This window comes from Hibiscus syriacus, unplaced genomic scaffold (assembly GCF_006381635.1).
Source record: "Hibiscus syriacus cultivar Baekdansim isolate YM2019G1 unplaced genomic scaffold, ASM638163v2 tig00110505_pilon, whole genome shotgun sequence".
Lineage (NCBI taxonomy): Eukaryota > Viridiplantae > Streptophyta > Magnoliopsida > Malvales > Malvaceae > Hibiscus > Hibiscus syriacus.
Genome location: NW_024062765.1, coordinates 3,115,595 through 3,139,424, shown reverse-complemented (window position 1 = coordinate 3,139,424; position 23,830 = coordinate 3,115,595). Strand labels below are relative to the sequence as shown.

At 34.8% G+C, this 23,830-nt stretch overlaps 1 protein-coding gene across 1 annotated transcript; it reads left to right on the top strand.

Moving 5' to 3' along the window:
* The first annotated feature begins 4,201 nt into the window (after positions 1-4,201).
* Positions 4,202-23,361, top strand: LOC120129887 (E3 ubiquitin-protein ligase RNF170-like). The gene is made up of 6 exons (XM_039147282.1): positions 4,202-4,210; positions 13,184-13,296; positions 14,523-14,722; positions 15,624-15,725; positions 22,899-22,950; positions 23,039-23,361. Coding segments are annotated over exons 1-6 (582 nt in total). The 5' UTR covers positions 4,202-4,208; the 3' UTR covers positions 23,152-23,361.
* Positions 23,362-23,830: the final 469 nt, after the last annotated feature.

Below are 23,830 nucleotides of genomic sequence, written 5' to 3'. Positions count from 1 at the left end.
AGGTTATATTCTAATTTAACCTTTTTCAAATTTTTTATTGCAACGATATTTTTATCACTATTATTAGATGATCATACTACAACCCTAATTTTTAATATTTACTACAATCTTAAGATATTTTTTTTGTGGTTTAATCTAAACTCAAACAGATTACAGTGGTAATATATTTAGGTTAATTTAAAATTTTGTTTCATATTATATTTATTATTTCATTTTTTATTTTGATTACAAAAAAAGTCTGATACTTCATCCAATTTATAGTCTAATGCGATTGTCACTACACAGACTCAGGCTGTGAGCCAAACGTTACCTATGACCATGAGTCATAATGAAAAGCCTGCAAAACTCAATGGAGAGAATTTCAAAACGTGGCAACAAAAAATGTTGTTCTATTTGACGACATTGAATCTGGCCAAATTTTTAAATGATGATCCTCATACTATTAGAGAAGATGAGGTGGATGTTGCAACAGCATTCGGCATTACCAAAGCATGGAAGCACTCTGATTTCCTATATCGTAAATACATCTTGAACGATTTATCTGATATATTTTATGAAGTATATAGTGTAAAGAAATCAACTAAGGAATTATGGTAATCATTGGACCATAAATACAAAACTGAAGATGTTGGTGCTAAGAAATTCTTAGTTACCAAATTCTTAAACTTTGTAATGGTTGGTTCTAAAACTGTTGTGAATCAGGTGAAACAATTCCAATTGATCATTCATGGTATTCTCACATAAGGAATGATTATAAGTGAATCCTTTTAGGTGACAAATATTACTGAAAAGCTTTCTCCTACTTGGAATGACTCAAGAATTATCTTAAGTATAAGAGAAAAGAAATGGCAGTGGAAGATCTGATTGTGAGACTTCAGATTGAAGAAGACAATCGATGTGCTTCTAAAAGGCTAAACAAAATTGTCAATCATAACATTGCCAAGGTAAATGTGCTGAAAGTAAAAAAAAAGACTTCAAGAAAATAAAACAATCTCAAATTAAGTCTAAACTAGGACTAAAAGACAGTGTTTCTAAGAAGAAAAAATTCCCAGGGAAATGCTTTAATTTCAATAAGACGGAACACATGTCATCCGAATGTAGGCTTCCAAAAAGGTTCAGAATAAAAGAGACTAATGTTGTGACAAAAATTTCCAAGGAAGTATCTGAACTTGACTATATGATGTAGTCTCTAAGGTCAACTTGGTTGAGTCAAATCCAAGAATATGGTGACTTGGTACTAGTGCCACACACCATATTTTTTGTGACAAGTACTCCTTTGTTGAGTTGGTTCCTTGAGAGAAAGGAGAAAAGTTCTATATGGGCAACACTGCAACTTGAAGATCAAGGGGAAATACATTGTAATTGTGAAGATGACTTCTGGCAAAGATTTGAAGCTTCAAAATATGTAGTATGTGCCTGACATATGAAAAAACCTTGTCTTTGGGACCCTCCTAAGTGTACATGGCTTTAGGATGATGTTTGAATCCCAGAAGTTAGTTTTACAAATAGGGCACTGACAAAAGAAGGTCTTGATTACTTGGATATATATTCACCCGTATTAAGAATAACTTCTATAAGAATGATATTTGCAATTGTCGCTTTACGGAATTTAGAAGTACATCAAATGGATGCTAAGATTGCTTTCCTTAATGGAGACTTTGATGAGGAGATTTGCATGGAACAAAATGAGGGTTATATAGCTCCAGGACAAGAAAAAAAAGTATGTAAGTTGGTAAAGTCATTATATGGACTTAAGCAAACACCAAAACAATGGCATGAAAAGTTTGATAGTGTTATGATATCAAATGGATTTAAAATAAATGAGTGTGAAAAATGTGTGTGTCAAAACCATTGTTAATGGATATGTAATCCTATGCCTATATGTTGATGACATACTCATTGTTGGAAGTAACAATGAAATGATAAAGCGTACCAAAAATATGTTAAATTCAAAATTTGATATGAAAGACATGGACTTGCTGACATGATTTTAGGCATCCAAATCAAAAGGTCATATGAAGGTCTTATATTAACTTAGTCACACTATGTAAACAAGATTCTTAAAAATTTTGGTAAGGATGATTCTGGTGTAGCCAAAACTCTTATAGATACTAGTCAATATTTGTCTAAAAATAAAGGTAAAATGTTAACCAAGTGGAATATGCAAGGAACATAGGCAATCTAATGTACCTTATGAGTTACACTAGACTTTATATTGCTTTCATTGTAAGCTATTTAAGCAGATTCATAAGCAATCCATGTGAGAAACACTGGAAAATAATTGTGAGGGTACTGAGATGTCTCAAATATACTCAAAAATATAGATTGCATTATTCTAGAGATCCTACTGTGTTAGAAGGATTCTCTTATGCCAGTTGGATATCTGATATTCAAGATACAAAAGGCACAAAAGGTTATATTTTCATATTGGGATAGGAACTGTGTTATGGAAATCCTAAAGACAAGAAATTATAACCAGATCCATGATGGAATCTGAGTTTGTAGCCTTGGACAAAACTAGAGAAGAGACAGAATGGTTACGAAATTTTTTGGAAGATATTTCTGAGTGGCTAAAAATTATTCCCAAAATATACATATATTGTGATAACCAAATAACAATTGGTAGAGCACAAATTGTAATGTATAATGGTAAGTCCAGACACATGCGACGTTGACACAATATCATTAGACAACTGATCTCAACTGAAGTTGTCTCTATTGATTTTGTAAGATCAAAAGATAACATCGCAGATCCGCTAACCAAAGGGTTGAATCGAGATCAAGTTGATAAAAAATCAAGAGAATGAGACTAAAGCCCATGAATTGTTAAGGCTTTATGTGAAGGTGTCCGCGATTTGTGACTACTAAATATGGTCACGAAAATATGTGCAAGTATACACAATCGAACAAGTAATACAGTGATGAGTGAGTATCGTTTCCACAAGGATTAGAGGAAATTTATAAGTTCAATCAAAACAATTAACTATTTCACCTAAGTATAGTTAGTAATGGTATATACATGAGAATGTTATGGCAAAATGAAAAGGATGTTGGTGGGAATGGAATAATGGTGTAATGTAATATGGTAGCAAATGGAAATGTCGTGGCAAAATGCATGGAAATGTCGTGGCAAAATGCATGGAAATGTCTTGGCAAAATTAAATTGAGTGTAGTGGAATCAATTGAAAATGTAAAGGCAAAACGAAATGTAAACACCAGATTTGATTAAAATAACTTTAGACTCCTCACACAACAAGTTACTATGGGAATGAATGATAGGAGTTACTTAGGAAACTTAAGTCTAACTTCTCAGGATGGTCTTACTTCTATGCCTTATTTGCCCAATAGAGTTTACTAAATGTGGCTTATACTATCTCTAGTCAAGGGACTCGACAGGTTGAGGATGTCATGGCAATACCTCTTGGTGTTAGCAGGTGCAGGTGTAACATCTTGAATCGGGGTTAGTGATTAAATAACAAATTTTGAAAATTTTATGCTCGATTTCGAAATAAGTTAAAAGTTCATGGATTTAATTGAGGAAAGTTGATGTTGGATTTAATGGTAAAGTTTGGAAATAACAAGGGTATTATGGTCTTTTCTAAGAGAATATATTTATTCTTTTTTTTAAGGGATATAAAAACGTGAGAAATGAGGAAATGTATCCAGACTCTTCTTCCTCAGCTTCTTCTTCTCCCCGTAAGCCTCAGTTAAAGGTAAGTATAATTTCAGGTATTTAATTCTTGGATTTATAAGTCGGTTTTGATTCTTTGGGTGTTATATAAGCTTAAGGAAAGCTTATATAAGCTTTAAACATCACAAACAGTGAATTAAAGAGGAAATTATATGAAGGGTGTAGAAATGAATTGTTCGAATAAAGAGGTTTTTGAAGTTTTAATTATGAATTTAACTTTTCATCTATGAGAATAAGAAGCTAGAAGTGTTAGAATTAAGTTTGGGTAACATGGAAAATTTGGTATGATTATTGATTTCTATATGGAGAATAGAATTTTGAGGTTTAAGATGAAATAAATGGGTATAAATTAGTTTAAGTATGTATATTTGAGTTAAGAGTATAAAAGGGGTTGAAATATGAAGAATTGAAGTTGGAATAGCAAATTTTCGTAGTTGAAAAATGATTTATGGGCTAGGCGGAATCGGTACCCATTCAAAGGGGTACCGATACCCTCTCAAACGAGCAGAATTCCAGAATGTCATGAGGGTATCGATACCCCCAGTAGGGTATTGATACCCCCTAAAGGAAAATTGAAAATATGGGTTTAATAAGTTCGTTTAAGTTGATAGTATCCAATTGCAAGGTGTAGGTATCTAATAATTTCCTTAAAATATACATTTCTGTAGATTCTGAGCATAAGGCAATTCCGGAACATTTGGCAAGTAAGATCGATCAGGGGAAAGATTAGAGATCGAGATTGACTAGTGAGGCCAGGTGAGTGCATATTCAATAGTATATGATGTGTGATGGGAATAAGACTTGCGATGAGTCTATTTCCTGAAGTGTTACATATGAATTCATGATTAAAGGCATGAGTTGAAAATGAGTGTATGTATGCTTGATTATCTGAATTGATATGTTTTGTATGTGCCACGTGGTTTATGTAAAAACACGATTAAGTGTTAATGAGAGAATATAAAATAAGTTATGAAATTATAGGAATATAGAAGATAAGTCAAGAGATGTAGGAAATGGAAATAGATGTTTATAAAGAGTCATAGGAGAACAAATATAAGTAATATGATAATGAAATATAAGACTATGTGAATACATGGTTATGAGATAAAATATGTAATAATAGGAAAATATGACGAAAGTGAGTTCATGAGAAGTGATATGAACTAGGTAAACATGGGTAATAGTATATGCATAATGGAAACATGAGTTGGACAAGTACATAGTGATATGATTTATTATGAGAATTAGTATAATAGAGCTTTTTGATTTAATGAGAGTTAAGGGAACTAAATAAGATTGAATTATAGAATGAAATGGAAATAGTATATCAATTAGGAAACTTGAATATAAAGGGACGATACGAATATGCAAGATAAGTTATATGCTAAATATCTATAGAGCTATATGAAAAGATTATAATGAGTATATGAAATTGAATTAAGTAAAGAGATTAAATTAGTACCTAAATAAAAATACTATTAAATGATATATGTTTATAAATACGACATAATTTATATAATCTAAGGGAATACAAAGAAATGGAGCATAAGGTAGATGATATGATATCAGTTATTATATACCTATATGATATATGTCATCAGGTAATATGAAAGGACTCTGAAAATTGATATAAGCTATGAGAAAGTGTTCTAGGTGTTTCTATGTGTTATATGAAGCATATATGATCATATGTGAACAAGATATGATATGTATGTTTATATGAATACCTGAGAAATGATCTAAGCTATATGATATGATATATGTGATTATATGCACTTTGGGATATATGTTATATGACATGGATCTATATGACTATGTGAGAAAGTATATAAGCTATGTGACATGTAAATGTGAATCATATGAAAATGTTCTATGTGTAATTGAACTATTTGTATATATGAATATGTGAAATGACAATGCCCATGTTATGTGTCTTGAGAGCTAGAGGTATAGTTGGCATGCCAAGAGTCGAGGGTCTACGCGGTCCTTCGGGACATATATGTATTCCTTGGAACATGTGTGATGTTTTTGAGACACATGCTTGATCCTTTGTATATATATATGATTCTTAAGGAATTTCTATGTGGTCCTTCGGGACAAATTCTACGCTGTCCTTCGGGACAAATTTCTACGCGGCACTTCGGTGCAAAATTCTACGTGGCACTACGGTGCAATTTATATGAGATGTGGTGAAAGCATTAGTGCACAACCTCTATAGACTCACATATCCATAGTTCTCACATGTATACATGGGCTAATAAAGAAATAACAACCAACATATTACATGTGACTTGTATGCTTTTGTGCTATGAATGATAGTATATATAATTGATATGATGAGATGTTGATGGTATGATTAAATGAGTCAAATGTTGGTTAAAATACTAGGTATAAGAGGATATGTATTAAGTGATATAAACGATAATAAATTGATAATGAAATAAGGCTAAAGATGGAAATGATGAGTGATGAATATATGTATGTGTATATATGTTCTTACTTGTAATGATGTATTGCATAGGTGTTATAGGGATTTGTTACATGAATAAGGGTATGAGTGATAGCAGTAAGTGTTCATGCATGATTACAAGTTATAGTTTATATTACATGTTTATTTGCCTCACTAAGTCATAGACTTAGTGTGTGATTGTTTCACACGTAGGTTGCAGAAGTAAGAAGAGGAAATAGCAAAGTGGAGCAAGATATGTCAGTTACTTCTTACCGAAGATCAGATCAGAAAAGATGTCTTGAATTAGATGTATTTTGTATATTGAAAATACTTGGCATGTAATTAATGTTTTGAATTGTATATACTCTGATTGGTTTTGCAAAAACATTTAAGCTCTGAATAGTTCTGGAAATCTTTTGAATAAGTTACATGTATAAAAGTTTTAAATTACTCATTATTTTATACAAGTAAACGTTTTGAAAAGTCAATGTGACACCTCAGACTCGGATTCGGGTACGGGTTGGGGGTGTTACAGCAGGGATCCTATTGGTTCAGATAACAGAATATGTCACAGTAATATCATTCAGCGTCAACACTAGCATCTAACCTCTCGACCGAGCACTACTCCTTTTAGTCGATTGAAATCCTAGCATTATGTCTAAGGTTGGATTAGGTCTAGTTATTATCTAGAACCCCTTTCTTATGTGGATCCTCCCTAGTTTCTCTCGAACACTAAAAATATACTACTTAGTCATTCTCTCGAACACTAAGTATTCACCTAAGGAATGGAGCTCCTACAACCTTAAGGCATTAAACATCATAAGTAAAACAAATAAAAACATACAAAAACAACCATCCATTAAAATAAAACTTAAGTATCCATAAGGAACTCCCACCAAATAAGACTAGTTCATGGTGGGTTCGAATATTCCAAGCAACAAGGCACGAAATTAATCTATTCCATACAACCCAAATAAGATAAATGAAAGTAAACAACAAAGGGATGGAGGAAAAGCCTTCGACGTGCACTGCCGGAGCTCTCCTTAGCCACCACGAACTACCCCAGCTCGCTAGCTCCTCTCAGATGCCTAGCTCGCCACTCCCTGTAGCTTGTTAATGGAAGAATGCCACGACAAAAACGATTGATGGAAAAAGGAGAGACATTTTTCTCTGTGAAATTAAGCTCAAAACGGCGTGTAATGTCTCTTTTATTTGGTGGCTTCATCTCTTTTTTATAGTGGGGGATAAACCTAGAAATTTGTGTTAAAATTCTAGGATACACCAAGTTGGTTTCCTTTACTTGAGGGGGTGTAGTAGAGCTGATAGTGGTCCCCTCCTGGGCAACTTGCAGCTAGGCGTGGTCTCGATAGGATCAGTCGACCCAGGTGGCAGATGTTCCCTCCTATGTGACTAACGGTTGAGGGCACGTGAAGACGATGACTGTTGGCTCTTGAAAATATCATCTTTGATCTTTTCTGCTTACAAAATGTCGTCCGATTTGGCATTTGCATTCTGCTCAATAGTCTCATCATGTCACGACAATTCTCTTTGCTTATCCTTACTCCCAATTCCTACACTTTATCAAACAAAACACCTTCCCCCATAACGCAACACCTTTACAAAATAAAATGCCACGATAAAATATATTTCCACCACATGCGACTAAATACTCTTAAATACATCTATATGATCCTATATGAGCTCTTAGACATTCAATAACTAAAAAGGCCCTAAATATGACCTTTTTACGGAGTTATCAGAAGGAAAACCCAACTTAGTTGATTGGAGATCCTAAGATATAGGTTCAATAGGACAACCTACTTGCATAGACCTGGTGAGGTCACTGTATGGGGTTTTATCCCCAAGTTAATTCATATGATGAAAACAGTGACTAAAATATGGATGAGGTTCAGCAATACTTTTAATGACCATGTCTGTTTCATTGAATCGAACAACATAAGTCACCTATGTGAGAGTGAAGTGGAACCGCTTCAAAGAGACTATTGGGGCATAGTTCTATAAGCTCTTGTAGAACCAGACAATGTCCACGGCTATATGGACATAACCATGAGAACCAAATTCTTGTCAATGAAATATTTGTGTAAGGTATGTCATCGTTTACACAAATGACATGACAATTCAAGGACATCACATCTACTGGACAACCAGTAAGGTAAACATATTTTCACAAGGAAAGGTTCAAAGGGGACATCTACCTATCCTATGCAAATATCGAACGTAGAATCTATCACCACATTGAGTCAATGTTTTAAACAATCAAATTCATTCATGTGGGGATTTTTATGGTGGCATAAATCCTCTTTATGAAAAGATTAAATCATTTCATGAAAAGGTTAAGCCCTTTCATAAAAAGGATAAGTCCTTTAATTGAATGAAAGGTCTTAACCCTTCAATCTATTTCCTCCTCTATAAATATTCTAGTTAAGGCACAAATCTTATACACAACTTTGAGACACAATTCACAATATTGAATTAGGAAAACACTTAAAAACTTCCTTCCAAATTCGTTCTTTCCGGTGATAGATAAATGCAAGATTGTGTTCGAGTGATCGCTATGGTTGTGCCTACTGTTGTGATCGTTTGTTGTTGTATCTTGGGAGACTGACGTCCAACGTTACTCAAAGCACCAAAGAGAGGACAAATCTGTCTTAAGGAAACTGTTCATACAAGCCTCAACAAAAATCATTCTTTACTCATCTGATTCCGTATCTACATACGAGTAAACCAATTTTGTTCCTTTATTTTAATTCTTTATTTATTTTCGTTCGTTCGATTCAATAATAATATGTGTTTATTATTATTATTATTATTATTATTATTATTATTATCATCATCATTATTATCATCATCATCTCGAATTAACATTTTTCTAACAACTTTTGTGAAGGAATTCTTTCTATCACAAGTAAGTAACTAGATAACATCTAATAAGTTAAGACTATTACATTAACCATCATAATAAAGTAATATCATCTTATTTTTGGAAAAAAAATGATGATGAAAATTTTCATGAAAATACCTCCTATCAGAAATAAGTAATTAGATAATATCGAATATATCATGATAGCATCACTTGTGACATGACAATTTTACCTTAATTTTTTAATTTTTTATAATATACATGTTTTAAAATGAATAACACTAATAATAATAATAATACAAATAATAATAAAAATAATAATAATAATAAATTCTAGTGCACAATAAATAATAAATATATTAAAATGGAAAAAATAAAAATTAACATAAAAAATAATAAATTTTCATCTAAAAGGTTTTAGATGTATAATTAGATCTTATCCTTTTATATATATGTGTGTGTATGTATGTACCACTTACAGAAATAATCTATTATCTTTGCAACAAACAGTAGATTGTTTATATTGTTTGCAACAATATATATATAATCAATCCTCGTATTTTATTTATATACATTTTTTAGTTTTTGATAAATTAATAATATTAAAATGTATTAAATACAATATACTTTTTAACAGTTAGGTATATATTAAATAAAACAATATTCTTAATTGATTTAAAAAAATACTAGATTAATTTAAAATTTATAAACATAATAAGTATAATTATATTATTAAATTAAACAATTAGTTTATTAAAAATATTGATCATATATTTTTTTTAAAACACTAATTGAAACATATCCTTATATAGATAAAATGTCAATTAAAATATTAATGATATGCATAATAATTTTTATTAATCTTTAGAGTAAATTATACAAATGGTCATCGATTATAGGATATTACTTTGTTGAGCTCTCTCACTACTAAAGTTATAAAATGGTAACTCAACTATATATTATGTTCCAAACTCTTCATTTTCTATTAAATAATTAATGGTCACCTAAAATGGACATTAATATGCTGATTGAAATATGATAGTCGTTTGAAGTTATAAGATCATTTGTGTATTCTACCTAATTTCTATCTAAGGAGAAGGAAAGGAGAATTTTACATTTAATGAGTATTAAACTCACAACCTAACGAAGATTAAAAGTATCACTTGTTCTAATGATTATTAACATGATATGTATAACAATTAAAAGCGTGTCAACAATGAGGTTGATGAAGTGTGGATTTTGAGAAATCTATAAGATTTTATAGTGTAAACGGAGCCGAAGAAATAGATTTGGAACTGTATTTAGGTTTTATATATATAGCAAGAGAGAGGTGTTTTTCTCGAAAAATCACCTTTTCCATTTAATATTCCTGATCAGGCACCGTTCAGACTATATTTCCCGATCTAACACCCTTTGCAGAAAGGCGTGCCCCCTGCAGCGTGTTTAACGCTGATTTGGCGCCACGGGGGGTAAGGTGCGCCCTGTGAGGCGTGCCTTATGCTGACATGGGATACACGTGTGTATAGCGCGGCCCCTAGGGTGCGCCTTAGGCCACGTAGGGTATAGCGCGGGGCAGGGGTCGCGCCTTACCTGTGAATCTGCCACGCGTTAGTAAGACGCGCCCCCTGCGGCGCGCCTTAGGTTTAATTACCCCCTACCCTGACGCTTCACACCCCAATCCCTCCATATAAATACCTCATCCTCAATCACTTTCATCACACCAAATTCTCTCAATTTCTCTCAACTTATCTCAAATTCTCTTATATTCTCTGTTTAAGGTATATTTTATTATATTTTAATATTTTGTATTTAATTTATTTAAGTATTTAATTTATTTAATATTTTACTTATATAATTTTTTTGCAGATATATAATGGAAGGCGGTCTACTTCGCTTGGATGAAAATCATATATCTCGACACTTTGCTAATACGGTAACATTTTAACGTTTTAATTTAATTTAAATTATTAGTAATAATTTGTTGATTTATTTAATGCATGATTATTAGATTAAGAATTAATTTTTGTAATTATTTAATTTTAGGAGAAGGACCGTGTATTAGATCCTTTTATTAGGAACCTTAAGTTAGTGATACCTAGTTGTGTCTTGTCGTATTTAGTAGACATTGGATTCGGTTACATAGGTAGATATCAGGGTCATTGTAAGATAGAACCAGACCTTATTTCTTCTTTAGTAGAGCGGTGGAGGCCGGAGACCCACACATTCCATCTTCCGTACGGAGAGTGCACGATTACACTTGAGGATGTTGCTATGCACATGGGGCTTCCGGTGGATGGAGATGTGATATCAGGGATCGCGTAGGGTTCCAGGACTACTTTGTGCCGGGAAAATCTAGGACGTGTCCCGAAAAATTTTAACGATGGTTAGATACCGTTAAATTAGTTAGATGCCAATTTTTGGGAGTTGAGCGAGGACGCCTCTGATGATGAAGTTAAAATGTATGCACAGGCATGCATAATGCAGTTGATAGGAGGGTTGTTGATGCCAGACAAATCGCGCAACCAAGTTCACTGCATGTGGTTGCGACATCTTAGCGACTTTCATCTAGCCGGATCACTCAGTTGGGGCTCGACAGTTTTGGCTTTCTTGTACAGGGAGATGTGTCAAGTCATTGACTACAGGAGAAATGCTATCGGCGGATGTCTCCTGCTGCTGCAGTCTTGGGCATGGTATCGATTGCCCTTTTTATGTCCCGTTGTCAAGAACCCATTCGTATTTCCACTACTGCAACGACGACATTCTTCTACTACTTCCAACATGAATCTTTCTCGAAATCTTCGTTATCAGCTCCTCAAGAGTTATGTCTCACTTGAATAATATTTTAACACGCTCATTTGATATGAAAACAACGTCGGTTTCATATTTTCGAATTTCAACGTCATAATAAACAATAGCTGAAAGTCGCGCCATTCTTTAAGTTTAAAAGTGAGGCAATATTATATCTGTAAAAAATAACTGAAACAAACCTGATTAAATAAATAATATATGAACGAAAATATAACACAATAAAATTTTTACACATAAACGTATATAATTTAAATAATATAATTTTTTATTATTACATGCACCGCAAAACTATTTCGACATATGCTCTCGCTTTCCAATTTTACAAACACAGAAATTAATTGACAACAATTAGTATAATATTTTTTCATATAATAATAATAAACAATAAGTATAATAAAAAAATTATAACAAAATTACCTTATAACGAAAAATCGATCGAACTTCTGAATCAAATATGAGAAGATTGTCGGATTGTTGTATTAATTTTTTTCTGTTGAGAGGAGATGTGAGGAGTTTCGGGGGAAGGGTATTTATAGCCGAGAAAAGTTATTATAATTATACAAGACACGGTACCTGCACCGCACCTTACATAATTATATCAGATAAAGCTAAGGCGCGGCTCCTGCCCCGCGCTATACTCTACGTGGCCTAAGGCGCGCCTAGGGGCTGCGCTATACACACGTGTATACAATGTCAGCATAATGCGCGCCTTACCCCACGTGGTGCCAAATCAACGTTAAGCGCGCTGTAGGAGAGCTGCCTTTCTGCAAAAGGTGTTAGATCGAGAAATATAGTCTGAACGGTGCCTAATCGAGAATATTAAATGGAAAATGTGATTTTTGGGGATAAATGCCCACGAGATAAGCAGGAGAAATTATGCTCGATTATTATAAATTTATTTTTTCTTATAGTCTTATAAAATTATCTTTTAACATCAAATATATATATATATATATCCACGTAAGTGTAGATATTGCAAATTATAATCTACCAATTTCTAGTTAAGTATTTTCTGGAATTTTAGTAAATTTTATTATGGTTTAGTAAAAGAAATGATTGTTTCAATGATTAACTTAGTTGAAAAAAATAATAACATAAATTTCTCTTTAATTACAAAATTGCGTGGTAAGAGTTACTGCAATTTAGTTAATTTTTTATTTGAAATGGAAAAATTCGATTTCTTTTTCATATAGAAAAATGTATTAACAATTACAGTAAGAAGAGAATAATAATTGGTGATTAAGACAATGATTGGGCTCGGCGAATGGTACGGCCCAAACTCCATTGTGCATCTTATAATTTTCTCCTTTGTCGGTAACAAATGTCATCATTTAATGTGTTTGATGCGATTAAGGAATCGACAATTGAGAGAGACGATGGAGGGTCCTCCACCCAACGACTGCTGTTCTATCTGCCATGGGAGTTTTAACGTTCCTTGCCAAGCCAATTGCTCTCATTGGTTCTGCGGTGACTTCCCTTTTTTCACTTTTCTTTTTGTTTTTTCCCCTCTCGTTTTCAGTGTTTGCAAATGGCAGTGGCCATGTATATGATGCTGTTTTAGGAGACAGATAACAGCCAAGTAAGAATTAAGAAAAATCAAATAAAAATTAGGGTTAATAGGATTGGAGAGTTTCTTTAATCTAGATGGTATTTCTTGAATTAGTGGACAAAGCAGACAACTGAAATGAGATGAAAGTGGTAAATTAGTAAAGTAGGCAAATCTAATTCGAACGGGAGGGAAATTGAAGGGTGTCACATGATGTTGATTATTAGGGATGGGTTCAGCTGCCCCCACTCGGATTCTAGAATGGCTTCTTTCTATATATGATAAATATGCTCAGAATTTTACTAAAAAAGCTTAAAATTTTGCCTAACAGTTAGGTTTGATTCAGTTGCTCCCACTTTTATATTTCATATACTGCTATTCGCGAAATTTAAAATACAAACACATGAATTTGTTTGATTCTTAACATACGCACACAAACACTCGCCCACACACATTTTACTCGAACTTGGGTATGAATTTAAGTGTAAAACACAGGTAGGTTTGATTTTTTTCTTCTAAGTCTTTTTTGTGTTTGGAGGATCCTTGGATGGTCATATTCCTAAACTCGTTCGGATACAAATGTTTGATAAGATTACTTTGAGTAAAATGAAGAATCGGGGTAACATAGATATTTTTTATAGAAAATTACAATTAAAACCTCTAAAGAGACATTGTGCTTTAATAAACCTATCACCCTGCTGATCCAACCTTTGATACACTTACGTATGCAAGTTTTATTTTTTAATAAACTTGTTTCATTTGTTGTTTACTTTCCAACCACTCTTTAAATCTCCATCCCCAATGAAATCAATTGCAGTACATAATAAACATTTCTTTTACGTGAGTTACAAACTTTTAAGCTACATTGCACGGAATCAGGTGTCAGTGTCTGATACGAGTATGCATCTGACACTAGTATGTTTCTATATATTTGGAGGATCTTTGGAAAGTCATATCTCCAAACTCATGCCAACATATTCGTTGAGGTATTTCAAGAAGAATGAAGGGTTTTTAGCCTTTATTTTCTGTAGTTATGACTTGCTAGTTAAGCCAGTTGGTAGGACTGCTTAAATTTGGACTTTTTTATTGTCTCATATAGTTTCTTTCATGATGAAATAATTATGCCTTTCTATATTTTATTATTTAGGTAATTGTATTATGCTTGTTTGGCATCATGGGTCCCCACTTCATGCATGTAAATGCCCTCTGTGTCGACGTGAGATTACGTTGTTGGTTCCTGGTGAGGCCTCATTAAGGGAGCGTCATAATCCAGCAGTTGCTGGGATTCTTGAAAAAGTTGAAAAGTACAACCGCTACTTCGGCGGGCAATCCAATGGTCTCATTCAGGTATGTCATATGTGCATGTTAGCTTCTATTGAATTTGCTTTGCAACTTGACAGGTTTTATTATGAACCTATTCCAAATTGGGTATTAATAGCATAATGGTATTGACCTTTTTTTTAGTTTCTTTCTTTTTCTTCCCTCTAAATAATAATTCAAATCAAGGTCTTAGCCTGTTCCATCGAGTAAAATGATTTACTCGTTATCTGTTTTGTAAATACAGCCCTTGGTTGAATATTGACTTTTATTAAGAAATCTTTGACCATTTGTTTTATTTTTATTACATTTGAGAATGCCCTTCACCAAGGAATAAAAGGTGTCAAACTTTCGGGTAGAGAGTTTTTTCCCTCTCTGGAAGTTCCATTATTATTTCGACTCAAAATAAGAACTAGATACTATTGCATTGCCCCTAATAGATAAAAAAGTTGTATACACTAATAATCTTAACTTTAAAAGTTAAAGGGAATTAGGAAGGATGATCAAACTGGTAGTCCCTAGCCTAAATAAACATAAAATGAGGACTGGAGGAATGGTTCTTTCTGGCCTATGCTAGGAATGTTATGAAAACTTTCTTTTTTGAATGGAGATCAAAATTTTAATTCTTTGAAGTTTAACATCGACTTTTCCGCCTCATAACTTATTTGCATCACATATCAGGTTTGGGTGTTTAAACTTGTTAAGTTTGTTTTTCTAGTTTGTTGTCAGTAATCTGTATATGACCTAGCATCTCAAACTTTCTTGGTGAGGACATTCTCTTGCACTTATAATAGATATTTGTTGTACTCTTTCAGTTGTAGGACTGACCTATTATTACCAAATTCGTAGGCAGTTGTTCGGATGTTGAATATTTAGACTTTTCCCAGAGCTACTCTAATCTGATGTCTTATTCCGGGTTTATTGAGTGTAGAGGCTGCGAGACCTACCTTTTCTGCTCCCCAAGTTGTTACGAGAAATGACAGATCCTCATAGATCTCTTCCTCTTGTCATCAGAGCTCGTGTATATCTTGCAGTTAAGTTAGTTTATCTCATTACAGCTGCATCTGTTGGGAATTACATTTTTTTCTTCTTTTCATATGATGATTTTGTATTCATTTTCATTGAGCCTTGTTTTTAGTTTTTTCTTCTCTTGAACTATCAGAAGTCTTTAGATTTATCTCATAACCTGTGGCTAAATGCTTGTAAGCATGATCATGGAACATTTGTTAATGTTTAATGCCTATATATCTCTGTATCCTATTTTCAGACTCCACGAATTTGAAATATTGGATGAGAGGAGAGTCAGGCTATTATAGACACCTGTATTGTGGTTGTAACTTAATATCCATGCTTAATTTCCTAATTTCCTAAATGAATCTAGATTTTGACTTAAGCTTAGCCACCGTAATAAATTATGTCAAGTTGAATCAAGCTCCAAGAGCAACATCTCGTATTATGCAATAGTAGGAACCTTATGGAAAGCGAAAAGTCAGTTCAAGGTTCTCTCCCCTCTGAAGCCCCTTGGTCTGCTTTTGTTGATAGTATGAGTCGGTAGGAAAGCGTTGTGGGAATGGTTCAAGCTCCATGGCAAGGTTGTTAAGGTATTTATTCCCATTGTCAACAAGAGACCAAAGTACAGAGATTCAACTTCTGCATTTGTCCACTTTAAGAGTCAAGAGGATCTTTTGCATGCAGTAGCAAATGTCGATAATGCGATGATTGATGGGAAGAGAATTTCGGTCAGGGAGGCGAAGTATCAGAGGTCGGCAAGAGGGAAGTCGGAAAGAGGGAAGAATCTGATTGGTTCAAAAGCTGAAGGGGCTAAGCAGAGGATTGAGACTCAAACAAAGAGCCTTGAAGGTAAAGGTACGGTGTTTAAAAAGTTTCATGATGGGAGATCTTATTGTGATAAACTGGTGGGAAAGAAGAGGTTACCAGTAGGGACCCGTAATAGTTTGACAAGTGGCGGAGTTGCTTTGAAGAATCCCTACTATGTCTTCATCCTTGTGGAGGAGCAATGTTGGTTAAAGAGGTCGCTGACTGACATTCATAAACAATCGTATGATGTTTAGTCACTTTCCTGTCGGAAGAAGAGAAAGTGAAAGCTATGAAAGAAAAAGCTCTAGAGTTAAATTTCTGGTTCGATTGGTTGAGGCCAGTTTCCTCGGATGGGGGTGTTCCTTTGGCGTTTTGCGAAGTGTCGTCAATTGGAGTACCCTGAATTGTTGGAATGAAGCCTTTTTCTCCAGTCTGGCTTCAAGGTGGGGGGAGTTAGTGGAGATCAAGAAGGAAACACTGTTGAAGTTGGACTGCAGAGTAGCCCAGATGGTTGTTAGGGCGATTAGTCCTTTTGATTTCCCGGAATTGATCTCCATCAACACTAACAGTAAATTGTATGTGATAAAGATTAAAGTGGAGATATCAATTGATGATTTTCCTGAGATAACGAATGGTGAGAGTGATGGAGAGCTTTCAGATGAATGAGAGGACGGATCATCGGAGAACCAGTCTGATGATGGAGGGGCCTTGAGGGATCGGGAAATCGAAGAGGCAGGAGTGGTGTCCCTAGAGAGAGTGGAAACACAAATTCAAGAGATTTCAACAGGTGGCATGGAGGCTTTCGTTCCTGGAGTTAAATGCTGCAACTGATACGAGGCTAATTAATTCGATTGGGATTGATGAAGAGAGGCAAGTTAATTGTGCAGTTCCTATGCAACACATTATGTCGGGGATTAATGAAGTGGATTATGGGTTGGCAAGGGGAATTGAAAGCGGATCATATAGGCCCAATTCTGGTAGGGAGATTGCGGAGAATATGCGGGCTGATCCAGGAACAAGCAAAGGTGGACATTTTCAACGTGGGTCTCATAGGAGATCTAGTTCTTTGGATTCTCTAAGTAGTAATGGTAATCATACAAGGGGTTCAGACGATTCTCGAAACAATAATATTAGATTGGGCGAAGATTCAATTTCTCCTTGTTATCGGAGAAGGGATATTTCTCCAAATCGTGGTCGCACTTTAATAAGGAGTGTGTTAATGGGTAGAATTGGGTGCAAATCCTTTATTAGAGTCTATAGAAAAAGCAAAGGGGATTTTCGAGAGAGGAAAAGCAGGATTATTCGAAGTTTCCAAGACAGTGTCCGGATGTGGATGAAGAAGTCCGGGCAAGCTGGGAAGTTAGCAATGTGATGGGTGTAACCTTCCGAGGAGGTAAAAAATCCTTTATGAAAATGGTGATTTCTGTGATAGAGGAAAGGAGGAAGGGGGCGAGAATTGATCTCTGGTGGTTGTCAGGTTATTTTCTTATTTCCTATGTTAAGTTTAAGTATTTTATCTTGGAATGTGAGGGGTTTGGGGAGAAGAGAAAAGGCAAGGGCTGTGAGGAATTTTATTATAGGGAAGAAACCAGTGTTGATGTTTATCCAAGAATCAAAGGTGGAAGTTGTCAATCCTTCCTTACTAAGGAGATTAGGAGGGAATTTGTTGAGAGGACATGTGGCGTCTTCTATTGTTGAATCAGCAGGGGGCTTGTTAACGTTATGGGAAGAAAGTAAGCTGGAGGTGGAAACCGAATGTGCTCAACAGAGGTTTATTGTTGTTAAAGGTAACTTAAAAGAATTGTATGTTAAATGTTGGTTTATTAATGTGTTTGGGCCATCAGTGGATTCAGAGAAAAAATCATTCTTCGAGGCGTTGTTGTCTTTTGTGCTACAACTGGATTGTCTTATTTGTTGGGAGGTGATTTTAATGCATAACTATCACAAGAGGAGAAAATGGGGAGAAATCAGAACAGGTTCTCGATGAGAATTTTTAACGAGTTCGTGCATAGGACTAATTTGAATAATCTTCCTTTGTCGGGTGGTTCACTTGGTGTAACAACAGGGAAATTCTTACTTTTGTTAGATTGGACAGGTTTATAGTAGATCCGAATTTCTTATCAGTGTTTCCGATGCTAAATCAGAGTCTGCTCCTGAGATCTTTATCCGGTCATAATGCAATTATTTTGGAAAGTAAAGTGCCAAATTGGGGGTCGAAACCATTTAGATTATTTAATTATTTGTTAGGAGGAAGGTTTTAAAAAGAGAATGGTAGAGAAATTTCAGAAAGCAAGGATGGGAAGCAAGAGAAAAGGGATTTCTAGTTTTCTAAATTGCTCTAAAGCGGCAATCAAAAAGTGGTCTAAAGTCAGTCTTATCAAAATGCAAGGGTCCATATCGAAGATGGAAAAATATATTCATGACAGGGAAATTGAAATGCAGCAGGGGTCCTCCGTATCTATGGAGTATTTGGGTATGGTTAGAAAGAAGCTTTGGGATCTGTATAAAAAAGAAGAGCTGGTTTGGATGCAGAAATCACAAGTGAAATGGTGTTTAGAGGGCGATCGTAACACTAGAATTTTTTATGTGTGCTGCAAAAAGTGGAAGGGTGAATGCCATTAAAGCGTTGAAAGTGGGTGGTCAGTTAACGACGGATCCTAAAGTTATTAAATCAAGCGTTGTAAGTTTTTTCAAAGAAACTTACAATAGGAATCCTACAGTTGAGGTAGAGGCATTGGATTTCAATTTCTCCAAGATTTCAGTGGAGCAGAATTCGTTCTTGGAGAGATCATTTTTGGAGGAAGTTTGGGATGCAATATCGTCCTCAAATAGTATCAAGGCTCCAGGGCCGGATAGATTGATAATGGGATTCTTCAAAAAATTCTGGCCAAATTTAAAATTTGAAATCTTGAGGTTTTTCAGTGACTTTTATGTGGGGAAAATATGGGATAAAGGGGTAAACCACTCTTTCATTACCCTTATCTAGAAAAAGACAAGTTCGGAAAGTCTCGAGGATTTTATACCGATTAGCCTTGTCGGAGGGCTTTATAAGATTTTGTCGAAGGTATGTTCAGTTGAGAAGAAACCTGTGTGATTGGGAGCTGGAATAGTTTTCAAATTTACTAGCTATCATTCACAATTTCAATTTCTCCCAAGAGTCTAGAGATGTTTGATTTGGAGAGGGGACGGGGAAGGTATTTTTTCTGTTAACTCTTGTATGAAGACTTGTTTTCTTGAATCGGCAAAAGACAATTTTTGGGTGAAATGTATTTGGAGGAGGTTGGTGCCTCCAAAAGTAGAAACTTTTGTGGCAATTAGCGCAGCAGAAATTGGCAAGTTTGAATTACAAAAACGAGGGGTTTCGGGGATTGTTGATATTTGTTGTCCTTTGTGTAAAAGAGATTGAATATGTCCCTCATCTATTTTTCTCTTGCATGGTGGCATGGTCCCTTTGGAATAAGTTTCTGAATTTTTGAAAACTTAGTTCGGTTCTACATGTTAATGCTCAAGGATTTTTACTTGCTTGGAATGATATGGTGCCTTCTTCTTCTGTTTGGTCCTTAATTCTGGGAGTAGTACTTTGGACTATTTGGAAATTCAGAAATGATGTGGTATTTGAAGGAAGATCCTTAAAACAGGTTGAGCTATTTTTCATGGCTAGGCTTAGGCTTGCTTCTTGGTTTTTAGCTAAGTTCAACGAGGTTTCTACTACTAAAGACTCTTATTAGTGATCCATCTATTAGAGATTTTTGTTGTTCTTCTAGAAATCCGGCTCATAAAGTTGTGTCCTGGATTCCTCCTCCAAAGGTTATCTAAAATTGAATGTGGATGTAGCAGTTTGCGATGATTGGCGAAAAAGCGGTGTAGGTGGTTTATTAAGAGATGAGGTTGGCGAGATGAAGGGTTCTTTCAAAGAATCTGCTGGTCCAAGCCCTACTACTTTGCTGGAGCTTATAGCCATCAAGAGGGGTTTAATTATCTTTGAGTCTATTCTTCAAGGTTTAAGAATCAGTGGATTGTTGAATCTGATGGCAAACTTGTAGTGGATTGGGTTAAGAATTTAGATAGTTGTCCTGTAGTTTTTCTTGATTTAGTGAAAGAAATTGATGCCATGATAAGAGTATTGGAGGGTGTTATCAGATGGGTTGATAGAACATCTAATATAGAAGCTGATAGCTTAGCTAAGGCTGGTATTGGGTAGTTTTTGTTTGTTGGGTTTAGGATGTTTTTAGCTTAGTGTAAGATGTGTTGTTTGGAGTGTTTCGGGTTGTTTTTGTAAGGGGGTTGGTTGTTTTAAACATTATGTAATCTTTCAGTTATTAATAAAATTTGAGGCACTCTTTTCCTCCTATCGCTGATTAAGGAATACTGATTGGTGTTCCTTTAATCATGAAGGGGGTTTTTAACGAGGCCTCCACTTCCTATAAAAAAAATAGGGTTGGGAAATTCGGCCTCTTACAAAGCATCTTGGATATGGAAGGAGGTTGTTAAAAATTGTTGTTCGAATGATGAATTTGGAGTTTGTTTGTGGATTAATTTTAAAATAAAGGTGGGCAATGGGGATTTAATTTTGTTTTTGGCATGACGCTTGGCTTGATGGAGTTTCATTGAAAGAATGTTTTCCAAGGTTGTTCACTCTTTCGATTGACAAGGAGGGGAAGATTGTTGATTTCGGGAAATTAAACTCAGGCTGTTTTTGGGACATTCCAATGAGAAGAAATCTTGTCGATTGGGAGATGGTGCAATGGGATGCACTTATTTCATTATTGTATAATTTTTATCCCTCGCCTTTGATTAATGACAACTTTGTATGGTTAGGAGAACGTGATGGTCGTTTCTTAGTTAAATCTCATCTTAGAATCCTTCTCGATAATTCGGATGACAATTTTTTGTGGTCAAGACGTGTGGTCTGGTGTGGTTCCTCCTTGGGTTGAATCTTTTGTCTGGCAGGTGGTGCATAAGAAGATAGCAATCAAAGTGGATTTAATTAAATGTGGGGTGCAAGGGATTGAAAATCCATCTCGTCCGTTTTGAGGGTTGTCTTAGGAAACTACTTTTCATTTGTTCATTTTGTGTAAAGTGTCTTGGTTATGGGTGAGCTTTTTGCAGCTTTGGGAGGTCTCTTTTTCTATTCCCGAGTGTCTTGCAGTACTGATTTCCGGTTGGTTTGACCTTGTGTCTCGATCAACCATTTGGGGGTTCATACTACAAGCAGTTTTGTGGTCAATTTGAAAGATGAGGAATGAGATTGTATTTACAAAGGGAAACTGGATTTTGCATTGTTATCCTTTCTCTCAAGGTATAGAGTAGCAACATGGTTTACCTCAAAATTTCCAAAAGTGTTGATTTCTTTTGATAGCCTAGTGGGGATCCTTCATTAGCTGATCATGTTTCGAATCCTGATAGGATCCCTTCAAATTTGGTGAGTTGGTCTCTGCCTCCAATCGTTTTTGTTAAAGTGTACGTGGATGGTGTTATGGATAGAATGTGGTTGAAAGGTGGCATCGGAGGGTTGCTTAAAGATGAGAAATGTGTGGTGTTGGGATCGTTCTCTGAGAGAGTTGGCTCTGGCCCTCCTATTCTAGCAAAATTGTTGGCAATTAAGAGTGGGTTGTTGCTTTTCTTGGAATCGGGGATGTCGGTGAATCGTAGACTTATTTTAGAATCCGATAGTGCTGTGGTTGTGGGTTGGATCAAGAATCCTGATGCCACCACTTCGTTGTTCTTGTCCATAGTTAAAGATATTGCCTCGATTGTGGTTGATAAAGGTGTTATTGTTAGGCATGTGTTGAGAGCAGCAAACTAGGAAGCGGATGAATTTGCTAAGTTGGGGATAGGCTAATTGGTTGGGGTATTTTTGTTGCATTGAGTGTTGTATTTGGGAAACTTTGGTCATTTTTGATAATTGTGTTTTGTTTGCGGTTGGTCGATTGTCTTTAGGATATAATTTTTATGAGTTTGGCTTGGGCTTGGTACTTGTTATGTTTATGTAGCTTTTTGTAGCTCATTGTTGAGGTGGTAGTAAATTCTTCTTGTACTTGGATTTATGCAATAAAATTTTGAGGCACTCTTTTCCTCCTTCCAATGTCCGTTGAGCCACTCTTGTTGCTTAATGGTTATGAAGAGGGTTTTTAAAATGGCATTCCTTTTTATCAAAAAAAAAAAAAGTTGAATGAAGCTCTACCAATTGAACACCTTCATTTATACCTAATGCTATTTGCAAGCATAAACAATTTGTGATTGATTTTGTTACAAGATAAACATTATGTTACAGTTAAATTATAGCTTTTAGAAAAAAAATGAACAATTTTCTCTATTCTTTGTTGCAGTTAATTGCCTCGGCTATTTATGGAAAATAACTCTCTTTTATCAATTACCTTGTGCACAGATGTTCTTAAGTGCCGTATACATATTCAGCCCCATAGACATTATTCCAGAAGGTATATTATATTTTGTTGAACTATCCGAGAAACTCTTTTGGTAGCTAACCATTACTTAATATTGTAACTGTTTGGCTTCAAATCACAGCTGTCTTGGGGATAGTTGGCCTTTTGGATGATCTTCTTATAGCTCTAGTCGGTTTTCTTCATGTCGCAGCCCTCTATCGGTCTGTCCTCTACTCCCGTCATGGAGGTTCTTGAAGTTTGTTGGGAGAATCGATACGGATAAGACCACTAGTTCTTAAGAGGAACTAAACACAGCATGAGCAGTTGGAAATATGTAGCTTTGTGGATATTGAATTAATGATTAGTTTCAAGTAGTTGTGTAATGTTTGCACAACTTGGTTTCTCGAGGTGTGTCGGGCACAAATATGTTCAATCTTGTATTATTTAAAGGGTTCTTTGAAGATCGTTTTATACTTGTGTTTGAATATACGTCGGAGCAGCGTAGTTGCATAATTGTTTAAATACAATTAGAGGGTTCTAAAAGCATCAATTGGATTCCATTGATTTCCCCACAAATTGCACCACCATCATTCGTGGGTCCAGTGCGTTGACTCCCGGTGGAGGGTAATCCCCCTCTAATCAACTCCACGTTTTCTTAAAATAAACATAATGTTAATCATCACCATTTAATATATGTTTTTATTAAATTGTATTTGCATATAGGTATTGACGAAAAAAATTATGATCAAAACATATAAGATTTTATGTTAGGAGAATAAAACTTATAAATTTTTAGAGGAATGAATTTATAAAATTTTAAAGAAAATAATAATAAAGTATCAATAGAAAACATAAGAATATATTTAAATTATATATAATTTAAAATTTTCAAGGAGAAAACAATCTTTATCGATCTCCTCGATCTATTCCTGAT